At 41.5% G+C, this 25693-nt stretch overlaps 1 protein-coding gene across 1 annotated transcript; it reads left to right on the top strand.

Annotated features, from left to right (window-relative positions):
* Positions 1-8849: 8849 nt before the first annotated feature.
* Positions 8850-24793, top strand: FAM83C (family with sequence similarity 83 member C). The gene is made up of 4 exons (XM_015408208.1): positions 8850-9724; positions 17912-18079; positions 19452-19576; positions 23167-24793. Exons 1-4 carry the CDS (start codon positions 9176-9178, stop codon positions 24041-24043), a joined length of 1719 nt encoding a protein of 572 aa, XP_015263694.1. The 5' UTR covers positions 8850-9175; the 3' UTR covers positions 24044-24793.
* Positions 24794-25693: the final 900 nt, after the last annotated feature.

Below are 25693 nucleotides of genomic sequence, written 5' to 3'. Positions count from 1 at the left end.
AATAATTATTAATCATAGAATGCTTGGGAGATAGGAGAAGTTAAAAATTAATTACTATAGTGAAATAATAGTTACCCAGTGAATTACAAAAAGAAAATTGTTGTTGTAAAAATTAATAAAGAGATGGGCAGGAGGTCGAAGCACTGTGGGAAGCCATATATTAGGGAGGGGAAAAGGGAGGTGGGTAGGGTATGAAAGGGACAAATGTAAAAAATTTAATGTTGATTATGAATGTTTATATCCTAAATAAACAAAATTGACAAAAAAAATAGTAACACGTGTCTGAAGGTAGCAGAAACAAACTGAGACTAGCTAAATTTGGCAAACAATGCATAAATAAAAGAAACATGCTGTTTGGTATTCAAAAGCAGTTTCAGATAGGGCTGCCAACTCCCCCGGTAGGGCGGAAATCCCCCGCCCCGGAGGCTCCGTTCCCAGACGCCAGGGAATCGGGGCCCGGGGGGAACCCCGCCCCAGCATGCGCGTCACCGGAAGTGACCAGTGGCCGGGTTTTCCCCTCAAATGGCGTGGCCCCACCCAGCGTGTGACGTCACTTCCGGTGATGCTCCGGCGGCGCGCGCGCGCGCACACGTTCCCAACCGGCTCCAGGACCAGCAGGACGCTCCCCCGCTGGTAGGATTTTTTCATTTGGCAACCCTAGTTTCAGAGCTAGCTTTTGGAGGAAGTGCATCTGAACAGCTTTTACGAATAGGAATTCTAGTCTTACAGGAAAGGGACTATCTCACCTGGTTTTGCACAAATAATCCTTTGCTCAGTCAGAACAGTGTTCATTTAGGCAGCTTTAACGATTTTGCATTATCAGACCTCTAATAATTGTAGAGTACAACTTTTGCATTCTCTGAATAAATTGGGCTAAGGGGGGCAATTTATTTCTTGTAAATGGACATTCTGACTTCTGTAATATTAGTTGAAGGTCAAGGTCAAGAAAGGAGGAGTGAAGCTAGAGTGGAGATAGGGGAATAATAATAATTATCATATGGCATTGTGTGTACATAGGGTTGCCAAGTGAATTTTACTCACCGGCGGGGGAGCCTCACCACGCTTCGGGAGCCATCCCTCGTCGTGCGTGCATGCGCCGCCAGCACATCACCGGAAGTGATGCATGACATCGATCACGTTGAGGGCCTGGCCCCGATCGTCGGAGGGAAAACCATAGAGTTTTCCCTACGACGATTGGGGCCACGCCCCCAACGTGATCGACGTGGTTGCGTCACCTCTCGTGACGCAGCCACTCTGCGCTTCGGGGGGCGGAGTTCCCCCCGAGGCCCGATTCCGCGGCAGCAGAAATTGAGCCCCTGCCCCCACTTGGCAGCCCTATGTGTACAGTAGCCAGGAGACTCTAGGATTGTCTGGCAGCTGCAAGTTCTAGCTCTTAGCATTGTGCTGGTGGCAAGCTAGGCTTGTTTTTTTAGGGGCTGAGAAAGATCCGAAAGAACTGTAACTGGCCCAAGGTCACCCAGCTGGCAGGGGGGAAAGAAAAATGGAAGGAAAGGAAAGGAAGCAGGGAAAGTGGATAAGCTATAAGCAAAATGAGAGCCAGTTTGGTGTAGTGGTTAAGTGTGCGGACTCTAATCTGGGAGAACCGGGGTTGATTCCCCACTCCTCCACTTGCTGATGTGACCTTGGGTCAATCACAAGCTCTGGCACAGCTGTTCCTGAAAGTGCAGTTTGTGTCAGAGTTCTCTCAGCCCCACCCACCTCACAGGGTGTCTGTTGTGGGGAGGGGAAGGGAAAGAAGAAAAGATTGGATTTATACCCCTCCCTTCACTACCCAAAGGTGTCTCAGAGCGGCTTACAAACTCCTTTCCCTTCCCCTCCCCTTACAAAGAAGTTTGTAAGCCGCTCTGAGACTCCCAAGTGAAGGGCAGGGTATAAATCCAATCTCCTCCTCCTCTTCTTCAAAAGGAAGGGGGAAAGGGCTGGAGGTTAAAGTGGCAGATGGGGGGAGCTGAGGAGTCCCCACAACTTATCACAATATCAAATAGTGGCTAAATAATGCAAGCAGCAAAAATTAAGACACCTGTAGGCAAACTTTGTGACTGTCTCTGCATACTCATGGAAGTCCCGGGTATGTAGAAAAATACACCTTTGTATATTCACCACAGTAAAAAGACCTTTCTGGGGCCTAAAAGGCTTCATGAGGAGTGAATATTTAAGCATAACATGCTGAGAGCATTTGTGTCAATGGGAGAACATGAAGGGGAATTTGCCTGCCCGAGACCTTGAAAGCTTATAGAATCTGGGTTGGCTGGTTGTGTGTAGAACCATATAGTTGGAAGGGGCCATACAGGCCATCTAGTCCAACCCCCTGCTCAATGCAGGATCAGTCTAAATCATCCCTGACAAGTGTTTGTCCAGTAGGGTTGCCAACTCTTGAAATCTTACCGGCGGGGGAGGCTCCATTCTGACTGGGAGCCAGCTGTGTGCGTGTATGGTCCCCCCCCCGACGAGCTCAGCCACGCCCCCAACGTCAGCAACGTGGCTGCGTTCCCCCCGGGGCCCGATTCCACCGGGGCGGAAATCGGGGCTCCGAAGCAGGGGATTCCCCGCCCCCCGGGCACATTTGGCAACCCTATTATCCAGCTGCTATTGAGGAGGAGCTCACCATCGCCAAACTATTCTTCTTGTTAAAAAAAAATCCTAATACCCAGCTGTTATCTTTCCACCCATAATTTAAACCCATTATTGCAAGTGCTACCCTCTGCTGCCAACAGGAGCAGCTCCCTGCCCTCCTCTGACAGCCTTTCAATTATTTATGTCCCCCCTCAACTTTCTCTTCTCGGGACTGAACATTCCCAATTCCCTCAGCCTTTCCTCGTAGTGCTTGGTCTTGTGTGTGTTTTTTATTGCACCCTTTATAATATATTCCTATAGAACATTTAATTTATTGTAAAGGACTGATTGGCAGGAAAAACAATATTTAGCATTTGTAAATAAACTGCCTAATAAGTAAATTAAGATTGTCACCATTATGACTTTGTTAAAGGCCACACAGAGAGTTACATGACACAAGAATGATTTGGATGACATACATAATTGCTAATTGCTATTATTATAGTTAATATTATTATTTTCTAAAGTGCAGTTAGGAAACATTATACACTCCTAGCTGTTTGTGGCAATGTCTAATAACAGGATGTATAATGTACATCTCCTTCCTGGCAGGAATTCTTGTCTCTCTGCAACAAATTCCACTCTTCTGCATTTCACAGTGTATAGTACTGTTAAGAATGAGAGATACATAAATAGTCTGAGAGGGGAGAACTCCCCAAAATTTTGTGTGTGTGAGGGGGGCAGAGTACTAGCTCCCTCCCCTGCCCATCCTTTTCTGACTCCACCATTGCTTGAAGTAATGGTACAGGCAGGACCCAGTTTCTTGTGGGTTTCTCCAGTGTGACACACAGTGCCTCCTCCAGACCATTTCAGGTCAGAATAATGGTGCAGTGGGAAATAGGGCTGCCAAGTGTGGGCGGGTGGCGGGTAAACCCCCGCTTTGGAGGCCCAATTTCCGCCGCCGTGGAATTGGGCCCTGGGGGGAACTCTGCCCCCCGAAGCGTAGCGTGGCTGCGTCACCAGAGGTGATGCAACCACGTTGAGCATGTTGGGGGCGTGGCCCCGATCATCGGAGGGAAAACTCTATGGTTTTCCCTCCGACGATGGGGGCCATGCCCCTAACGTGCTCAACGTCACACGTCACTTCCTGGACGTGTCTTGCCATGACTTCCAGGTGAGCGCACACACACACAATCATATGAAAATACAAAAAAGGGGGGGGTCAGTATTGTCTACTCAGACTGGCAGCAGTTCTTCAGGGTTGCAAGTACAGGTCTTTCAAATCACCTCCTACCTGACTGAACCTGGGACAAAGAGTTGTTTTTAGAATGTTCTAGAATGTTGTAACCTGCCCTGAGCCTGTTGCTATTTTAATATAATAGACAATAAGGGATTTCATCCCTTATTCATATATTTCATATATTAATGTAATAGACAATATATTAACATATTAATATAATATACAATATATATTAATATAATATACAGTATATATTAATATATTAATATAATAGACAATAAGGAAATAGTTAAGGACTTATGTGAATGGATGAACCAGGTTCATGAGAATATTAAATCTGCATGGCAATATCATCTAGAAAATATATATTTCCTGGACACAATAGCATATAAAACTAAAGAAAACAGATTGTGTGTGTGTGTGTTTTCAAAAAGAAGACTGATAAAAATGCATACCTTCACTTTAAATCACATCATCCTTACCATCTGAAGAAAAACCTCCCTTATGGGCCGTTTTCAAGGTTAAAGAGAAACTCTTCTAATGTATTAGATTATGAGAAAGACAGGAGAAAATTGGAAATACAATTTAAACATCGAAGGTATTCAGATAAAATTATTATGGAGGATAAAACAAGAGCTAATGAAAGAAATAGAGAAGAACTCTTTCAAAATAGACAGGATGAATCTAGTTATAATATCTTTTGTGCTATTGATTATACCCCACTATCACATTCAATTAAAAAGATAATAATGATAATGGCACCTTCTGGATGAAATCCCTGGATGTGGGGAACCTCCTAGAACAGGATTTTTTAAAACTATGAACACTGACAACATGCTTATAAGGGCTGATATTAAGCAAAATACTAGGAAGGAGTACAGTATTCTAGGACACCAACGATGTTCAGGGTGTGCAGCTTGTAGTTTTTCATTACAGAATGAGTTTACACCTAAAGGATGGACACATCCCATTAAATTGAAACATTACAGTAATTGTAACACCAAAAATGCCATCTACATAGTTCAAGGTGCCTGTGAGTATTTGAATGTGGGAAGTACACGACCAGTAAAAACACATGTCCTGGAGTTCAAATCCAGATTGAAAAATAAAATAGTTGAAGCCCCATTAACTGTACATTTTACAGAATCACTATCTGGATTTTAAATTATTTGTTATTTCAGTTATTAAGATATGTGACTCTATGGATATACATTAAAAAACCTACAGGAAGAACAAAATGGATATTCACCTTGAATACATTGATGTCTCATGGACTTAATAATATGATGGACATTGTGTTATTTGTAAATATTATTTAGGTCTGCAATATTGTCTGGTATATCTATATCAGAATTACAGGAATTGGCCCTTAAAAATCTTTTCCCAAACATCTGAGAATCATTAGGAACACGTGTTTTAAAAGCAATGTTGAATACAGCTGTATTGAATACAGCTAGGAAAATAAGACTGTAAGGCTTTTTGCCAGGCATGAGGGAGTAAGGATGTTTTTGGTGAGTTTTATGTATTATGTAAGGAGCATGTCTTTTTGTAACTGGAACAGCACAATAGCTGCTATTTTTGTCATCTTTTAGATTCTGGAAAGATTGTAAGGCAAATGCCAGCGATTAAAGGAGGAATAAGAGATTGAAGGCCTTTTTTGGTACCGTAAGCAGGGCTCTAGTCGGGGGGGAGCTCTCAGGTACGGAGCTCCGGAAGAGAACCTCTAGGGGGCGGGGCTGTCACGTGGTGAAGCCCCGCCCCCTTCTTTACCCCGCCCTCTGCTTCGATCCTCATTCCGTTTGGGAATGAGGATGAAGCAGGAGGGTAAGTAGCCGGGCCTTCTGACACACTTCCGGTGATGTCAGGGGGTGTGGCCTTCTGTCACTTCCGGTGATGTCAGGGGGCATGGCATATGCAAATAAGTTATGCTAATGAGTTATGCTAATGAGCTCCGGCAGCTCTTTTTCTACAACAAGACCCCTGACCGTAAGTGTAATTCGTAGTGGAAGGAATGTAATTTGTGCATTGAAGATAGATAACTTTCATGTCTCAGAAACGATGCTGCAGGAGATATGTTTGTTTTACTTTAGATTTGACTACTAACAAGCGGATACGTCTTTGAGGAAGTTCTATGAAACGGGTCTCCCGTAAGACTGGAGATTGCCCTTGTATGGAGAAGAAGCCTCTCAATGTCATCTGAGACCAATTTTGTCTTCATGACTCATTTCTCAGAAAGCTTATAGGAATAAAAGTATTCATACACTGTCAAAATGTACAGCATTATAATATTTTAAAAGGATACTTCTTAGCTTTATTATGCTGTTTATTAGTATTTATTAGCTTTTCTATATATTTGTAAGAATTTAGTGATTTAATGGGATTTGTTAACCAGTAGACTAGCACTGTATAAATTATTTTGTTAAATGGACACGGAGATGTTATTTCTATTATTTGATATTTATGTATTTACTAAATTGGTATATTAAAAAGAGATTTGTTTAAGAGTTAATTAGTTATTGTTCTACAGTTACTGATTTTTCCATTTGGACTCATATCTGTCATTCTCCTTTTTTGTAAAGACGGCTATAGTGGCATATTATAATAATACAAAACAAAACAGAACCCACTTCTTTAAAAGACTGGTTTAGTCATATTATTAACTAAACTAATATGCTACCAAAGGATGCAAAGAAATAGTCTTGTGAATGTGGAACAATTTTCATTATGCAATGGAGTGAAAAAGTTATAGATAAAAAATGCCCTTTTGATTTTTATCAAGGCTTAGTAAAAAGCCTTTTTTGTTTACCTCCCACTTTTATTATAGTACAGTCTGGAGCAAAACAATCCAAAATCAGGTCTGAAAAATCACTTAATACAGAACTGTAATGAGATGTGGGACTCAAAACCAAAAGAAGATGGATTGATAGAAAGAATCCAAATAAATATAAAGCATGCAGCTTGCTTAAGCATTATAACAGCCTTAAGTAAAATTAAAAAGCTATCCATAAGCCAACTGTAAGGAATGTATATTACAGAAGCATAAGCCATATAAGTGGCAACCATTGTATGAGTATGTTACAGTAGAAAACATAGAAGCCATATCCCACATCCTTACATTAAATATACAGCTAAAAAATCTATGACAGGTTCAATTAACATAGTCTTTGCACCCACCATGAGGACGATGGATCACATATGTGCTGGAAGCTACATGCTTCCCAGGTGCGTGGGGGCCCTTTTCTCATCTAAACCATGACATGCATGGGGAAGTGGCTTCAGCCTTTTCCCCTGAGCTGTTTTCCCAATCAAAAACGGCCCTGGGGGATCACTGCTTACTCAACTGGGAAACTTACATGTACCCATCATTATACATAAGTTTCCTAACAAAGCACATAGCAGCTCCTTGGAGCTCTTTCAGGTTGGGAAAATGGTAATTAAGCCCCTTCTACTTACTTACTGTGGTCCCATTCAAAACTGGGGCCCTCACACACCTGGAAAGCATGGATCTCGCAGTGCACATGTGATTTAAAGTCCTCCTGGCTGCCTCAAGCACTTGGTATTGTGAAAATCAGCCCTTAAGGCAAGGCCCAGTAAAAGTCAAGAACTTGTACATCCCATTTATTTCAATGGGGATTATTTAACATATACTTAACTCTTTTGCGGTAATCAATGGGACTTTAAAGAATGTTTTTTTTGCCTGGATGGTGACGTTACATTTATTTGAAAGCTATCCTTGCTCCCCTTCAGTGGTAGTGGCTCCAAATTTATAGACACTATTTATAGACACCAGGAGTCTCAGACCTCATTGAGACTGAGGGTGCTGCTGGAAATAGAGAATTAGTGGTAGGTGCCACCACAAAATTACTGTCATGGGTATGGGGCCTATAACGGCTGTCCTGGGGGTGGGGTGGAGCAAATCATAAAATGTTGGAAGGTTACACACAAAGTATCCTTCAATGAAAGCAGCTGCTTCTGAACTGATGTTCCTTGTAGACATAAAGGCAACATCTCTTGGGCTTTTCTGAAACATTTCCCACTCCAACAAGGTGGAAAAAGCCAGGAATGGCTCTTTGCTTTGGGGGAGAAAAGGAGATGGTACCAGGAACCACACTGACAGGTTCTGTGGTTACTTCAGCTATCATGGTGGGGATCACTGATATACAGGGGTAGTCTTAGTCATTCTGGAACCCCAGAATCACTTACCTGGGGAAGGAAGAATCACCTGTAGGGCAGTCAGGTGCCCCCCCAACTGCCCTAGAGTGAGATTTCCTCCCCTCATTGCTGTCTGAGCCTCAGGCAATGCAGGGGATCAGTCACAGTGGGGGCTTCAGAGCAGCTGCTGGGACAGCTGGTTGCAGGGTAGAGGGGCTACCTGTATGGGGCCCAGAGCAGCTGCCCCAAATGCCCCTTGGCTAAGACTGCCCCGCTAATATAAACTATTTTTGTATAGACAGATCCTACTTCTATTCTGTACTGGTAGTTACTACAGTAGGATGAATGGACATTGAGCAAATACAAAGGGAAAGCAGCAGCTTTTTAACCTTTCCCCTCCTTATTACAACCTAGACATGGCCAAACATTGGCTATGTTGCCTGAAAGCTAAACAGCCAGGTAAATTTAAGCATTGTGCAGAAAATAAGTTGCCCAGCATTTAGCATTTATCTTGCAGCTCAGATAGAATGTGTGTACTGGAGAGCATGAATATCCACTGCTTTGCCCTAATTTAAACAATCTGCAGCACAGGTGCAGATTTTTTTTAAAACACCTGAGAAAAAAATATTTTATGCTAAGGAATTGGTGGCAGTTTCCCTCCCCATTTCCAGGCTGGATCAGTGTTATTACATTGTATCATTTGTGTATAGTTATAATTATGACATAAATTCACACTGACCTTGGAACAGGTTTCGACATTCATAGTTCCTCTCCAGGCACAAGAACTGACAGAACAGGTTCCACTGCTTTGACGGTAGGAGAGAAATTAGTTTAGGGTTAGTTAGGGCGGGAACTTAACTGGGTCGCATTGCTGAAGGAAGTATGTCTAAAAGCAGCTACGGAAAACCCTTATCCTCATTTCCATGAGGAAGGAAACATCAAGATTGGCCCTGAAACCCAGAATTTTCAGCAACCGTTCCTACTTCAACGGGAAAATTGAGAAAAGAGACTTTTCCAGAAACCAGTTTTGCCCTGGAATGCTCAAATGTTCAGAAGAGACTGAAGACCAAGGAAACATCAGACAAACAGTTCAAAACGCTGTCTCCTGGGGATCTTAACTGTGGGAGAACTTGGATAAAAGTCACGGCAAAAAGAGCAGTCTTTCACAAAAAAAGAGAGAACAAGGGCTGAGCAACAGCAACTGTTATCATGTTTGGCTACCCATCAGCAGAAGGAAAGAGCTGGCTCCACAGAACCTACGGGACTCCTCAGGGGTCTGCAGGGCAGCTGAAGAGTCGTTTGGAGGATCTGAAAAAGCCATGGCGGACAGAAGTCACTCCTTCAACATTACAGCACAGTGAGACTGCTAGACTGGCTGTGGATGCCTTTCTGGAGCAGGGTGAATCTGGCTACCTGCAAGCCATTGTTCAAGAAAAGGAGCTGCCATTTCTTTCAACGTTAGACATGGATTACATGAACCAACACAGCCAAAGCATCACAGGTTCTTCCATTAACGGACATGAGGCAGGGCTCACAAGAGAAGATAGTATAGACAGAGATTCTCTTCTTTCTGAAGTTACATCTGGGACCTACTTTCCATGTATGTCAGATATTGATCCCCCAGAATTGGAGCTGGGTTGGCCAGTGGTGCCCCCCGTCTCCTGGTTTGAGAAAACAGAAGTCAATTTGTATTTTCAAAGAGACAAGGCAAACAACATTAAGGAATTATTCCGATCTCTAATAAGCAAGGCCAAGAGAGTAAGTATAGCACTTGTCAAAAATCTAAATGGGGAAGATTCTAATTTCAGTGGGACTCTTGTTTTTTATGATATTGGACTTTCTATACCATTTTTGTGTGTGTTATTTTTATTTTTAGTGCCTCATTATGGTATTGTTTTGAACTCGAAAAAATTGTAAACAAAGAAAGCAGAGAGTTACTTTACAGGCTATGAGCTTTGATAGTTCAGTGTTGTGGAGTCCATATTTCCATCACAAGAAGGCCAGTTTCTGCACTCTTGGGGGCCACTGGATTATCCAGAAGGACGCTGCACAACCTAACTCCTTCACATGTAGTAGGCTCTATAATAAAGCCAGTGTAACTTACTACTGTGAACTTCAGACTTATGGAGAAGATTCTAGAGTATGTCCTGGGCATTAAATTCAAAACTTTGAGAGACAAAGGTGAATCTGTCTCACACAAATTAGAAAACAAATTTATTTTCTTTATGTATGAAATGGGGCAAAATGTTATCATAATTAAAATTTGGTTTGGCCTCTGAGAGCAGATAAAATTGCCACACAAGCCATTGCTGGCCATCTCTGAGACAGTCATGGCTCTAGATGTGAGAACATTTTGGGATAAGTCATTGAAGGAATACATGTAGAAAATGTAAAAAAGTACTCTATTGAAGAAAAAAGGGAAAAAGAGGGCCACAGGTTTCTTACAGGTACCTATTGATGTTATTCAGTTAATAGATCTGGATCCAAAATAAATTTTGTTAAAAATAACTCCTGCTAATTTCAATGATTATCCATTTAATAATGAAATATTCAGAAGGGAGGGAAGCTAGCTCTTTACTCTAACATACTGCCAAATAGTTGGTCTTGAAGGGTACTCTAAGAACCAAATGGGAATCTTCACTGTGCACATTGTAAGAATGCCCTCTAAAGGTGCACTTCTGAATTACATGGTGTTAGGTATTGAAACTGACTATTTAACACGTGGCAAACCCTCTTTTTTTGCTTGGAAGGCAAGTGTGTCCTTTCTGGCATCTCAGTTCTTCCTTGCAAATGACCCTCTGCACCGCTGTTAATCCAGAAGTAAGCCTGGATGGCAGAAAATAACTGGGGGAGCTATTTCCAGGGAAGGATCAGTAGGCTCGGCAGGGATTAAGTGCCTTTCTCTCAAACTCATCGTCACCTATAAATGCCCTCCTCCCCCCCGCACGAACTCACCAAGCTCTGATTTGGAAACAGTATTTGCTATGATACTCTAGTTCCTTCCTAATAAACTGTTAACACTGATCTATAAACTTATCAGAATAATTGCCTATATTGAAATTAGTGAATTTGCCAGCTCAAGACAGGATTAGTCTGCACTGAAACAAGAATTGTGCAAAGAGAGCCTAGTTTCTGTTTAATTGCCTGAGTGTAGCCTCCCTTGTGGGGAGGGAAGGAGAGAGCATTCTTGTGTTTGTATTTAAAATATGCCAGTCTATAATGGCAACATAAAAAATGGGTAAGGAAGGGAAGCACTGTGGAAGGAAGGAAGTGTGAAGGGTGAAATAGTTACAAAGTCTTGTACAAAGGTTCAGCACTAATTGAAATTTATCATTGAGATCAGTAATTTGATTGCTTTCTGGAATTGTTGACATTATTAAATCACCTCAGACACAGAATGTTAAACTGAACAGAAGGTGTAGTGTGAAGCATTTAAAAAACTGCCATACGTAAAGAACTAAAGTATGATGCAACATGGTAATATGATTAAAACATGATAATAAAAAACAAGATTATGCTTCGCACTGTACCTTCCTTGGGTAGACTGTATGTCTGCCTATCTTCTACAGCTATAAATGGCCTTCCCCCACTACTAGACTTTTAAAAATCATATCTTTCTATATCTGCACCCCAAGAGTGCTGGAAGCTCTGACCTTTCTCATCATTCATCATGTGTAACCACCATGTCAATTCAACTCCCTTACACATGATCTCAGACATGAATGGTTTACAGCAGATATCTCTCTGCCACAACTCCCCCTCTTCCTCCCCATTTTCTGTGACCTTAGCTACAAAAATCTCTAGAAAATTGTTCACTTCATGCATGTGAAGAAGCAAGGTTATCTGACTGTTAAAATTATGCTGGAATACCTTTTGTTAGTCTGCAGGGGGCATATTGGAAAGCCAAAATGGCCTTGGAAAAGGCTCCTCCCCTTCCTTGCCATCTCCCTCCAATGCCACCCCCCATGGAGGGAGGTCTGGCTGTGGTGGCAGATGTAGGTGAACATCTTCAAGGATCTAGAGCTGCTACGTGTGCAACTCAGAAGGGGTTGCCACGTGCAAGGGGAGACATGGCCCTCCCGGCCGCTGGTCTACTAGGACTTTCCCTGGTGGCATAATGGCCAGTCCGCCTGTTAGTCTTCAAGGTGCCACTTGACTTGTTTTATTTTGCTGCAACAGACTAACACGAATAACCCTCCGGGACAGTTTATAAAAGGAACAAGATGGTTTACATGCTTCTTTGGTAGCTAGTAATTTTTCCCCACCTTCTGAAGGAACCTGTTCATTTGTGAGAAAGAAGAACTGGGAAACCATGGGTTTGATACAACCTGCTTTTCTGCTTGTTAAAAAGGGAAGAGGAGTCCTCTTTGGCCACCCAAAAAGGTTATGATGGGGGTCATGGGAACTGCATTAACAAAAGCCATGATATGGTGGCTGTGTGTAGTGAGGAGAATTCAGTAAGATTGGCTGAAAAAACTGGCTGGATCCAATCCTTTAAAAGTAAATTATCACTTAAGAATGTAATGTGGACATTGCTAAGTTTTGCACACTATAAAATTTATACACAGAAAGTGTTCCAATTAATGTGAAACCAGGGTATAGACTGTAGCAGATGTATTGGGGGGGGGACCCCAGACATTTGATCAGCACACACATTGCTTACTACATAAAGATTTCACATTAATTGTGACATTAAAATATTTTCTGTGCAAGCATTTTGGTATAAGTAAAAGCAAGATGCACTTGTTCTGAATTCCATACTCCACCATTCATCTTTATATCCCGAGCTAGCAGTTATTTTTCAGCATACAGCAACAAGTACACTCTGAGCAGAAATATGGTATAATGACTCACAAAGCCCATCTTCAGACAACTCAGACAACAGATCACGGCTGTCTGTAGAATTACTCATATACCTCATGATCCGTTGTTTTGCAGTTCAGTTCTAGAAACTCTTGTGTGTGTGTGTGTCTGCTATTGCTGAGAGATTCAGCTCTGAAGAAGGCCAAAGACTTTCTCAAGTGTTAAACTCTGAATTGTGTCAATCAACGAGGATTGCTCCCCCCCTCCCTGTAAGCCTTGTTCACCATTTTTCTCTCAACCCAGTGGTGATGCTTGGTCACACACATCTACACAGTGCACACAAATACTCACAAATCACTAGGGAGTGGGGGAAGGAGAGTCAGTTACTTAAGTGCATCTTGGGACCTGAGCAAGTGAATGTGCCGAGTCACTGCATGTGTATTTGAATAGTGGAAAAGGCAACCAGTCTGAGTCAAGCCCAAGAACAAATTGTTGGACTCAACCATCAGTCACAAAAACAGAAGCCAGTATTTTGCACAGATTTTATGAGCCAAAAAAGTAAATCTGGTGATAACATTTTAATCTACCAGATAACCTAAACCAGTCAGTTATTCTACAATTAGCCAGGGCTTTAAAATCATTTTATTATGGGAAATCTGAAAAACCACACATTGCAATTGTCAATAGTTGGGCCTTTCCATCCAGTCCAAGATAAATGGCCTCCATTGGAAAAGCTATTGCTTTTCTTTGGCCTACCAAATGACCAGACATGCACACATGCCGCACCTATGGCCTGACTTCCTTTTATGCTTTAATATCAGATTGATGTGCAGAAATCAGCAGGTGAATTTTTCATGGCATGGGGATCTGCAATGTATTATTATTAATTGCTAATGACTGTGAATTAATCTGCTGTGAACGATGTGATAAAATGGGCCTCATTGGCCCATCATGCTATCACTGGGGATGTAGATGTTACTCCACCAGCCCGTGTCTCAGGCTGCTAGAATTCTATGAAGAGTTCACCTCTTCAGCTTTATCCCACCACCTCCCAGCACATTTAGTATTTCTTCTTGTTGCCCCCAGAAGACTGGGCACTGGCAGGGCATAGGGAAAAGATGTTGGTTTGTTAAGGTCACTTCCAGCTAAATTCCAGAAGTAAAATCACAGATGCTCTAGGATTTCCCCAATGTCTACTGCAAAAACCAATGAGATTGGCAAAATCCTACAGCATCTTTGATGTCAGTTCCAGGTTTTAGCTGCAAGTGATATCAATGCATTGACAACACACATGCCATTTTCTTCTGCTGCTCATTTCAGCATTGGTGGGAAACGGGGATGCTTCAGTTAGGGTGTGTGAAAGTAGGCAAATGGCACTTCTACTGGCACCACCAGATTGTAAATTAGAGGTACATTTCCCTCATAATCTGGACTCCAGATCCCAGCTTGGTCTAGTGGTTAAGTGCGCAGACTCTAATCTGGGAGAACCAGGTTTGATTCCCCACTCCTCCACTTGCACCCGGCTAGATGACCTTGGGCAAGCCGTAGTTCTGATGAGAGCTCTTCTTGAAAAAGAGCAGTTTCTGTCAAGAGCTCTCTCAGCCCCACCCACCTCACAGGGTGTCTGTTGTGGGGAGGGGAAGGGAAAGGAGTTTGTAAGCCGCTCTGAGACACTTTGGGGTAGTGAAGAGCGGGGTATAAATCCAATCTCCTCTTCTTCTTCTTTAAGAGAGTCCTTTCCAAATAAAGAGTCACTTTCCTACTTGAAACCACTACGGAGATAGCAAAAATCTTGAAGTTCTTCCTTGTTAGGGTTATTTGCACCCAAGCAGGCATCTCCCTATCTTTTCTTGGTATTCTGATTAGCGTGAGACAAAGGTTGATATGTGGGCGCAGAGACCAATCATAGTACCAATTTCAGAAAAAAACACTATCTCTAGTTGTATAAACTGTCATTGGTTACAAAAAGAAAAAGCATTACAGGTGAGCAACAACTGAGTAACAACATCTGAGCAAAGGAAAATAAATAAAATAGGCGATAAATGCTATCCTCTCTCTTTCTATCTAGAACTTACTCCTGTGATGATAGAGAGTTCTGGTAATGCCCCCAGGCAAAGAACAAGTCCATTGTCTTCTGGCTACCTCTATGTATGAATTGCCATCCTCCTACCTTGGCGGACTGGAAGTGGAAAGGAATTTGCTAGTGGGAAGAAACAGGTTCTTCAACCATTTGACAACCTGAGAATAGACTTGGCTTAGCCTCCAAGGATTCACAGAGTGCAAATTCAACATTCGGTGTACAGTGCTGTAAATTTTTACACAGAGATCTCAGGGGAAGTGTCATTTCACCACAAAAGGCACAGTAGAAAAGTTTACAACCTTACATTTTCTTTTTAAAAAAAATATATTTATTAATTTCCACAGATCGTGACATACAAAGACACCAACAAACATACACCTAGTTCACCAATTTTTGAGCAGATCAAACCTCATACCAAGACAGTACATTACTCCTTAATCATAACACCTCACACATCTATTTTCATCCCCATAATATTACTATTCACGTATTTCATATATCACAATACTAATGCTCCCCAATTATATCTATAAATTTTCAACATTTCAAACTCATAGTAATTATTTTCTTTTCACATTAAGATTATTTTCTTTACTATGGAGCTATTATAATTATCCAAAGTATTCAAATTTCATTTAGAGTTTAAGCAAAGTTTAAATCTATATCCTATTACTATAACCTAGGTTAATCTTAAATCAAAATACCTAATTTAATTCCATTTTCATCCCTAAATGACCCTTTTATACCTTAATACCAACACAATTCAGCTCATTCATATCAAGACTTAGACAGGAATATACTTAAACAAAATGAATCAATAATAAAACCCCAAATAATGAATCAAAATACCATAAATTGGGATACTACCTACCTCTAAATTATAATCCCAGCTATATTCAATGTACAAATTATAATAATAAATAAGGTAGGGATTTCTATAACCATTCCCTTCCACAACTCATATCCTTATTAATCCATTGAATTCATATTAAATACTAATATTAGAATACCATATACATACAGAATAATAATAGTAGTAGTGGTAGTGGTAGTAGTAGTAGTGGAAGTAATATAACGTTCAGCCGAATCATGATCTCTGGTACATCTTCAAATTACTATTTGGGACAACATATATTATAAATTTCTCATCCTTAGCCATTTCCTTCTTTACAGCCATTATTTCAACAAGGAGAAATATCCTATGCACACACAAAATTCTTGGCCCACATCTATTCCCCCATCTTTCTGATGTCATCTTCTTTTTCTGGATCTCTTTTCTAAGCCTAATGTCTTTAAATTCTTGTCTTCTCAGATCCCAGCTTTCCCTTTTCTGTTTCCATAAACCAATTATTTTTCTTTTACGTTTTTTAAAGTTCTTCTCATCATCTCTTGACTTCTTATCTTGCTTCTTTTTATTTTCCTTTTGCACTAGGGCAGTTAAGGTAGATCCTTTTTTCGCTTCTATTATTACATGATAGTCTCTATGGGTCTCCATCTTCTGGCTCAAATGTTGTGTGATTGGAGATTGCTTATTTGTTAGCTCCCTCTCCTGGCCATAGTCTTGATGCTCAACCAATATTAGAGAGTCTTGTTCCAAGTCCTCCTCGTCTACATTTGCCAAGTCAGTGAGACTCTTTAAACAGATTTTTGCATGCTGTTGTCACTGCTTCTTTGATTGTGGCTGTCAAAAATGTTTTAAATTGCTCGTAAGTAAGCTCTCCTATTTGCATATCCAGGTCAAATTCTTCCTCCTGCCGCCGCCATTTTAAGTCTCTCACCCAAACAGGCTACCACACCTTCACCTATTTTTCCTAGAGTTCCACCTCCGTGGTAATCCGTTTTTCAACTACTAAGGCTTTTTCACTTGTCTTGTTCTTGTCCTACAACTCTTTCTTCTTGCCCCCGCCTCTCTGAAAATTCTCATTCATTTATAGCCCCAATCTGTCCATAGCCACTCTCCCAACACTTTATGGGGCAATTAAAGAAGGGGGGGGGTCTTACTTCGAAGTATAGCTTTGTATGAAGATACGTGAAAAGAAAAAGAAAAAACCCTCTTGAGGGCGATGTGCTACTTACATCCACACGAAATAAAGATTAAAAAAACGGTTGGTCGCTGCTATGGAGCCACTAACATGACTCCTCCAAACCTCGTCCCTGCTTCGGGGTATGGCATCGAGACCCCTGCGATTGCCATCAGCGGAGATGCAAAGCAAAGCCCCCTGACACTCCGTCTCCCTCCAGGAAACAGAGCGGAGCCCTCCCGAACTTTGGGAGGCTCCCAGAAGAACAAGGTGGAAACGGGCGTCCCTGGAGCGATCCGAGGCACGCCTGTTCGCAGCGCCGTTCCACGCAGACTCGCCACAACCTTACATTTTCGGTTTATTTGCATATTGTCATTAAAAAGAAATTGGGGGTGTTACTAAAGTCTAAGATACAATCTTAGTCAACAGATGATGTATAAAGTAAGTTATCCAGTGTAGTACTATTTCTGCTTTAATTCAGCTTCATCAGTCTCTTAATTATTATTCTGTTAGCTTAAAAACTTTTCTGTATCTGAAATTCTACTCACACAAAAAGATCTTAGTAATAATAAATTACAACAAAGCCGCCCTATTCACTTTCTTTAGAAATATAATTATAGGGCACAATCCAGGCAAAAGAAGTTCCATTGTTGGATCTCCCATGTATCCTGAGAGATTTGAATTCATATATTTTATTCCTGAGCATGATATTCTTGATCTTGAGCTCCTTCTGTTGGTTAACCCTTGCAACTATGTGCCAAGAAGACCAAGTTCTGAAATATGAGATGAAGAATGATGAAGTGAGGGGTACTGAGCATGTGCAGAGTGCCTGCTCCCATGTATCTGTGATTAAGTAAGAAGGCTTAAAATTCACAATTAAAAATCAACCTGAATTTTACTTTAATTTGCTAAAGCACTTTTGTATTGTTTCACCTAAGCAATGTACTTAACTCAGTTGCTCTGTTTTAGAAATTGTGTTATAATAATCTACTGCCAGTTCTTTAAAAATATCTCATGTATTTTTTCACCCACTCCATGCAGGTGATTGCGATTGTGATGGACCTCTTCACAGATATGGAAATACTCAGTGACCTGATGGAAGCTTCAGGCAAACGACATGTTCCTGTTTACTTGATCCTTGATGAAAAGAACTTGAATCACTTTGCAGAGATGTGCAGTAAAATGGATCTCACTATGGATGACTTCCCAGTATATTTCCATTTAGTTTAATTGAAGGCAATATTAAAAGAACCTGGGATGAAACATGAGAAAATGAAGGGAGGGAAGGGGGGATGTGTGTGCTTGTGTATATGTATATATATATATATATAGTTTCTTACCCTTCTTCTTCCCATCACTTAGGTGAAAAACTGCTGATGTGCTGAAAAACCATCTAAGCTGGTGGTGATCCCCATATCTTGAAAAATAAATTCCACAAGTCAATGTTGCACTTGTGAAACAGTATTGTCCCAGTCACTTAGGGTCCCCAGTGGGAAGAAAGGCAGGGTACAAGTGAAGTAAATAAAATGTTTGTCTGTCCCAAACATTCCATAAATCAACTTCTTTGAGCGACACCACATGTTAGGCGAGGGTGTGAGAAAGGTCTATATACTGTCTCCATACAGTTAATCATTTTATAAATTCCTCTCCTTTAGTCATCTTCCTCACCCAAATGTAAAGCCTCCCGTAAAAGAAGAGCTGGTATATTCCACCCTTCCCATACCACATGTTTCTTAAGCTGAACCCACATGGGTTGGTAACCTGCCCCCAGAGCAGAACCTTAACAGTACTAGGACACCAGGAGATGTCTCAGCACACATGTTTCACTTGTGCAGGTGGCACACCTGCTTCTCCCCCCCCCAAAAAAAAAACACACACACACACAAAAACTCCTTCGGCAGCAAACACCCTGATCTGGGAACAGAAAAGTAATTCATGCTGATGAGTCTTATGATAGCAGAGACTGAGCATCCATATGTTGTGGTTTCTTGTAGTTTGAAAACCTAGAGATTAAGATCTAATTTTTAACAGATGTGCTCAACCCAGTTAAAAGATAAAAAAACCAGAAATGCTGGGATCTTGCTAAAGATTAAAACGCATCTGCCTCGGTTTTGTGTATTAAATGTTAAGTATTGTCTTGCTGCCTAACCAGCAAATCATCAATTTGATCTAAATGCAGGCTGGTCAATACAATTAGGCTGTATAGCAAACAGCACTGGATGTAGGAAGAAAAATACCAAAGGAAAGGGATTTTTGGAAAGGGTTGCTCTTTGGGGGTCTGCTGATCCTGTAAATATTGGGTGTGCCATTTGAACAGGCATGGATCAACATGAACCTTCTCCATTACTACAACTGGCATGCAAAACCATATGTGTTTGAAAGCAGTCTTTGATATTTAGCAAGAGACTAACCTATCTCAAAGTCATATTTTAAAATACAAAAAAATATTTTTCCACTGCTTTCAGTTCAGTGCCTATAATGACCAGAAACATTTCCCCCATAAGGGCTGCAATGAATGGAAAAGAGAGATGTCTTGGCTGTGTTTCATTTCTAATGTGCCTTCTCCCCTCCCCCATTCCAGAACATGCGTATACGCTGTGTGAGCGGAGACACATACTACAGTAAGGCTGGCAAGAAGCTTGCAGGACAAGCTCTTGAGAAATTCATGATGATAGACTGTGAACAAGTCCTTGCTGGGACCTACAGGTGAGAACTGTAAACAAGTCATTTTCTTTAGCTGGTAATGTGGTTTTCCTTGAACCTGAGAAAATTATTATTGCACCATCTATTTCAGGAAGCAATAATTTAAAATATGAATGATGTTCCTTGTGACTATATAATTCAAGTGATTTGAGTGTTGTCCATTCGTGGTCAAAGCAGGGTTAATTGTCAATAGAAAAATGTAGTATCCAGGTTCTCCTCCTGTGACAACTGCGTGACAATGTTAAAATGTAAAAACTCATGAGTTGGCATGATATCACCATTTAGGAAATACAATTTTAAAAACACAAACATTTGTTTAAGTGTCTCCTTGAAAAGCATTTAAAGCTGATATCTTATAGGCACATAAAAAAGGTAAAGGTTCCCTTGCTCGAAAGCCAGTCGAATCCGACTCTAGGGTTGCGGTGCTCATCTCCGTTTCAAAGCCGAAGAACTAGCGCTGTCCAAAGACATTTCTGTGGTCATGTGGCCGGCATGACTAAACACCAAGGCACATACCTGGGAGTAAATCTGACTGAACTCTGTGGTATTCTGAGGATAAATGCATAAAATCTCACCTGCCCCAAACATTTAATGTAAAAAAAAACCCCTTCTAAATTTCACAAAGACTGGTACACAATTTTCTACTTCCTGCCTGCTTTCTGCAGCTACCATGTTGCTTTCTATCTTAATTGCATCACCAGTAATTACAGTGTTAGCTTCCTCTTTACATCCATGTGCCCTCTGCCAGGCTATTCCCTGGCTCTCCTTTGAGGAAATTGCCCTACTTTATTTTCATTTCAACCAACCCCACTTCCTTGTCTGATACAGCTATACACTATGCATGTGGCTCACCTGTATTCACATCTGATTTCTCACTGTTTGTGAAATCATGAAACCTTTAATAGTAGCCTTGCCTTTACTTACAGGAATCCTGCCTACCCCATGGAGTTTTCCCAGCTTATAAAACCGTCTCAATGCATGCCAGAGTTGCATTCCAAAATGCATTTTTAATAACCGGTAATAGGATGGATTTTTAAACACTGGCCTCGGATACACACTCGGCAGTCAGATTTGCTACTGTCAAGACCAATTAGAACTAGAATTACAGTGCCACCATAAGCAAAGTTACATCCTCCAAAGCCTATTGATTTCAGTGGACTTAGAACACTATAAATCTGCTTGAAATGGCACTGTTAGTTTAATGGGCCGGCATCGAGCACCCTCATGGGAATATTCAACGCCATCTCCTCCACATGAATCCAGCTGGGTGACCTTGGGTCAGTCACAGTTCTCTCAGAGCTCTCTCAGCCCCACCTACCTCACAGGGTGTCTGTTGTGGGGAGAGGAAGGGAAGGTGATTGTAAGCTGCTCTGAGACTCCTTTGGGTAGTGAAAAACGGGGTGTAAAAACCAACTCTTCTTCTCCTCCAAGTATGGGTACCACCTTTTAAAGAGAGATGGGGGCAAGCTAGCTTTGGTAACTGATTTTGGAAAGAATGCTCTTTACATGTGATCAAAGGCACTCTGTTAATGCTTCACATAGAACTGGGCTGATCCTGAGCACTGAAAAGTTCTGGCGCCAAACCCAAATAAAAGGTTAGTCAAGTTCTTTAACAGAACTTCCTCGTTTACCTTAACCTGTTCCATTGGAGCTGGCAAAGGAAAGCCTTTGCATTTGACGCAACAGTCACTGCTGTTCCATGTGCTGTCATCTAGAGGCACCTAATGGCAAAGCCAATCTGTTTCAGTGGTCCCATCTATTCTTCATCACCCTGTAGGGAACAGTAATGTTTCCAAGTCCACAGACAGAGATTAAAGGAATGAGGAATGGCTTAAATCAACTTTAATATGAAGAACAACTAAAACATCTTGCACTGAATTCTCTAGAACCCGTCATGTGATTTTAGGTCACAATCATTTTTTTAACAAGATTATATATAAAGAATGTCTCTAATTTATCAATTCTATCACTATAAATTATGCAAGTTTAAATTTACAATTAAACTCACTACAGATTGTGTGAATGTAGAAAATCCCGGAGTTGCTGGAACTAGATGGGGCAATTTTCAACTCATAATATATATGAATTAAATTCACAAATGGCTGCACTGGCTGTCTTTCAGTTTGTTCCTCATTTTTGTTACCAAGCAATGATCTATAATGATTTACATGTATTAGCTCACTCACAGGTTTAAGTACTAGCTTCAGTTATAGACTAATCAAGATAGCTTCTGTGAACTCATCTTGAATCACTGAGCCATCACTGGTGTTGTGGATCCTACCACTATCCTACGACAACACGAAGCAAAGCATGAAGTCTTCCTCCAGCCTATGGCTTCTTAAGCTTGAGGAACTGCCTCCAACCTAAGGTTGGAATCGGATCCATGGCATTATTTTCAGTGGTCCATGCATACTGTCAATGGTGTGAGCAACTTCCATTTTTGTTTTATTCATTTATTACTGAGTCAACCTTTTTCACCCATACTCCACTTATATATCAAATCCTACCCCAAGAATGCTGATCAAAAATTTCCACAGTGGGTACAGAAGGGGTAGCTGCCAAGTGGGGGTGGGGAAACCCCTGCTTTGGAGGCCCGATTTCCGCCGCGGCAGAATCAGGCCCCGGGGGGAACTCTGCCCCCCGAAGCTGCATCACCAGAGGTGACACAGCCACGTCACTCATGTTGGGGGCGCGGCCCAGATATGGGCCACGCCCCCAACGTGAGCAACGTAGCACGTCACTTCCTGTGACGTGCTGGTGGCGCGAACGCGCGCCGACGAGGACCTCCCGGAGCCCAGCGAGGCTCCCCCACCGGGCAAGGTAAGAACACTTGGCAACCCTATTCTGTAAATCTTGGGGACTCCCCAGGACTGCAGGAAAAATTTACACAGGATAAAATAAAACCAATATTTTAACAATGCTGAAATGTCATGAGATCAATTCATGCAATATCATTACCCATTTTGGATTGCCTAGGCAACCATGGTTTCCTGGTTGATCCAAAATGGCTGCTGCAAAGAAGTAGTGGTGGGAGAAAAGAAGGAACAGACACGCAGAAAACATAAGAAGGAAGATAGCAGGAGGAAGCAAAGCTAGAGTGGAGGGAAGGAGAAAAGAGAAAAAAGTAGGGAATGGGGACTGGAGGGAACAGAGGAGGAAAAGAGGAGGAGCTGCAAGGGAGAAAGAAGGGAGGACTGGAGGGAAAGTGGAATCAGATAGGTAGCTGTGTTGGTCTGAAGCAACTGAACAAAGTTTGAGTCCAGTGGCACCTTTAAGACCAACGTAGTTTAATTCTGGGTATAAGCTTTTGTGTGCTTTCGTGCTTGCACATGAAAGCTTATACCCAGAATTAAACTTCATTGGTCTTAAAGGTGACAGTGGACTGCAAATTTTGTTCTGGAGGGAAAGTGGAAGAACTGAGAAAGGTGCGAGGGAAGAAAGGAAGTGGGGAAAGTGGAGAAGCTGCGAGCGCTATGAAGGAGAAGGGAGATGAGATTCCCCTCCCTCCAGTGACTTCTTCTTGTATCTAAAGCCGATAAATATTTGGAGATTAGAACTACACTGACTCATGATCTCTGATCTTCTCCTTTCAGTTTTACATGGCTATGCAGCCAAGTCCACACCTGCCTGGTGACACAGTTCAAAGGAAAACCTGTTGAGGACTTTGACAGAGAGTTCCGATGTGTATATGCTGAATCTATATCTGTGAATAAACTCAGTGCCTCCAGTGCTGAAAGACCCACTTCCTCTCCTTACAGAGACTTACAGAAAACTGAGCCGGTTTTAAAGCATACTCAGATGACTGAGAGTGATACCTCAAGCCCTTCCAGTAGCTCCTCCAACTCCAGCGTAGTAAGCATTAAAAAATCGCCATATCGAAACCAAGCGACCTCCACTGTACCTTGTGAGAAGAAAGAAGTGGCTGCTGGTGAAACAAGAAAAGATACACTCGGCTTCCTGAGGCTTTGTGACTTGAAACACCAGCCCAGAGAGCAGCCAAACTCTACTTACAGCACATCAGCAAAATTTAATGCTCCATTTGATGACAAATCTAATCTTCTAAGATTTAAGGCATCTTTGCTGTCAGTATCTTCACCAATGCTAGACACCAACACAAGATATGGGCATGATTTGCAACTTGGGACTGAGGATACTGGACTAAACAACAAGTTTCATTATGCTGCTCAGCCTATGGAAGATGTAAGCAAAATACAGAAGGATGAGAAACCCATAACTCACAGATACACCAAACTAGATCTCCTTACCAAGCCTTTCAATGCAATAAATAGTGAGATGAGATTTACAGTCCCCACTACTACTCCTGGCCTCTGTGATGATGTGCCCATGGAAAACAAAAGCCATATACAGAGGAGTGACAAAAGGATGACTCTCGGTCATAGTAAATTGGATCTGATTACTAACTATAACAAATCAAAAACAAAGCAAATTCACAGTCGGTTTGAACTGTAATCTGTGTTCTGGGGTTTTAGCAAGTGGGTAACAACTGCAGGCATTAAATCCGTAATAACAATATGGCAGTTCAATGACCCATATTTTTAATTGGTCTAGGTTTCAGATTTGGCTGAACAAAAGCTGAGAAGGCATCACAGCAAGTACAAAAAACAGCTCTATGATAGAAACAGGATGAACTGTCCTCTGATACTGGAGGCTTCTATAATGAATTAAAGTATAAGATATTATCAAAGCTTTAAAATGGATGTCAGTGGACTTCTTTGAATTGTTCTGCCTTATGGGTATAACAAATTGTTCTTGAAATCAATGGAAGGGCAGCCATTATTTCCTGGTACGGTTTGAAGACAAAGAACATGATCCACCCATACTAAAGTACAGGCATAGAGGGTACACTTAATCCTGCTCTTTGGCAGGTCCAAACTCTCACTTTGCCTATTAAGGACAATCCTGCAAGCCTTCGTATTCGGAGCTGCTACAGATAGCAATAGCAAGGATACATAGATCTGTGGTTTGAAAGGTGAGTCCCCTGCCCACCTCTCCAGTACTACTCCTTCCTCACTTCTCTTCCCTTCTCTCCCTGTTGTGGCACACAGGTATTAATGTGTACTATCATGCAACATACAATACACACACACACAATATATATATATATAGTTTTTTAAAAATAAATTATTTTGCAATCCTGCAATATGAAATTATGTGAAACTACTATTTAAATCCCTGTGCCATGTCAATCACAGCCTCTGTTCCTGCAATAAAATCTTTTCTTTAAGAAAGTCAGCGACACATTTGTTTGATTAGATGATATCTCTTTAAATAGCTTGTGAATCCTGTAGTGGAACATTGCACTAGTAGGGCCAAAATAGTTGAGTCTTGTTTTCATGTTTAATCCACTCTTCTGGTTGCACAATAAATACTTAATTAGGAAGATCCCTAGGCCCATTGATGTCAGGCATGCAAACAAATTCAAAGGGTGGATGCAGATGTCTGAAAATCAGCAGCCTGTGCAACCTGAATTCTGCCCTTGGTTCTGCGCAAAATATGATGTACTCTTTAATTATGTGGACATATATTTATGCAAAACAGATGCTCAACCAGATTTGAATAATGGGTTTTCACAATCATAGTTCTGTTTCTTCCACTTGAATCACTGAAAAAGAACTAGGACACAGCTGAGCCGAAGTTAGGCCCTTCGGAGTCCCACTGGTTTCAGGGAGTATTAAGCATATGAGTAAATAAATGCCACTAAGATCAATGGGACTTAGAATTAACTTTGAGACGATTGTCTCCTTACTTAACAGGAGGAGCAGGATGTCACTCTTGGTGACTGCTATGACAATTAGAGCAGGGGTGGGACACAGAGTCCTTCCTGGAATAAAAATTCCAGAAGGTGGTGTTGAGAAACTACTCTTGTACCTCACGGACACTGGCTTTTGAGATTCTGCAAGGGACCACTTTGTGTCCTGTATTGCTTAATGTAAATCTACTGGAAGATGTCATCAAGTTGGGTGAAGTGTCATCAGGATGTTTACGATGTCGACCTTTTCATCCAAAGTCCAGGAAGGCAGTAGAGACTCTAAATCAGAGTCCAGAATCAGTGACAGGCAGGATGCTGCTGATCTTGTTGAAAGTTAGTCCATGCAAGTC

Source organism: Gekko japonicus, unplaced genomic scaffold (genome assembly GCF_001447785.1).
Source record: "Gekko japonicus isolate JY-2015 unplaced genomic scaffold, Gekko_japonicus_V1.1 scaffold211, whole genome shotgun sequence".
Taxonomy (NCBI): domain Eukaryota; kingdom Metazoa; phylum Chordata; class Lepidosauria; order Squamata; family Gekkonidae; genus Gekko; species Gekko japonicus.
This window is presented reverse-complemented; position numbering and strand designations above follow the sequence as displayed.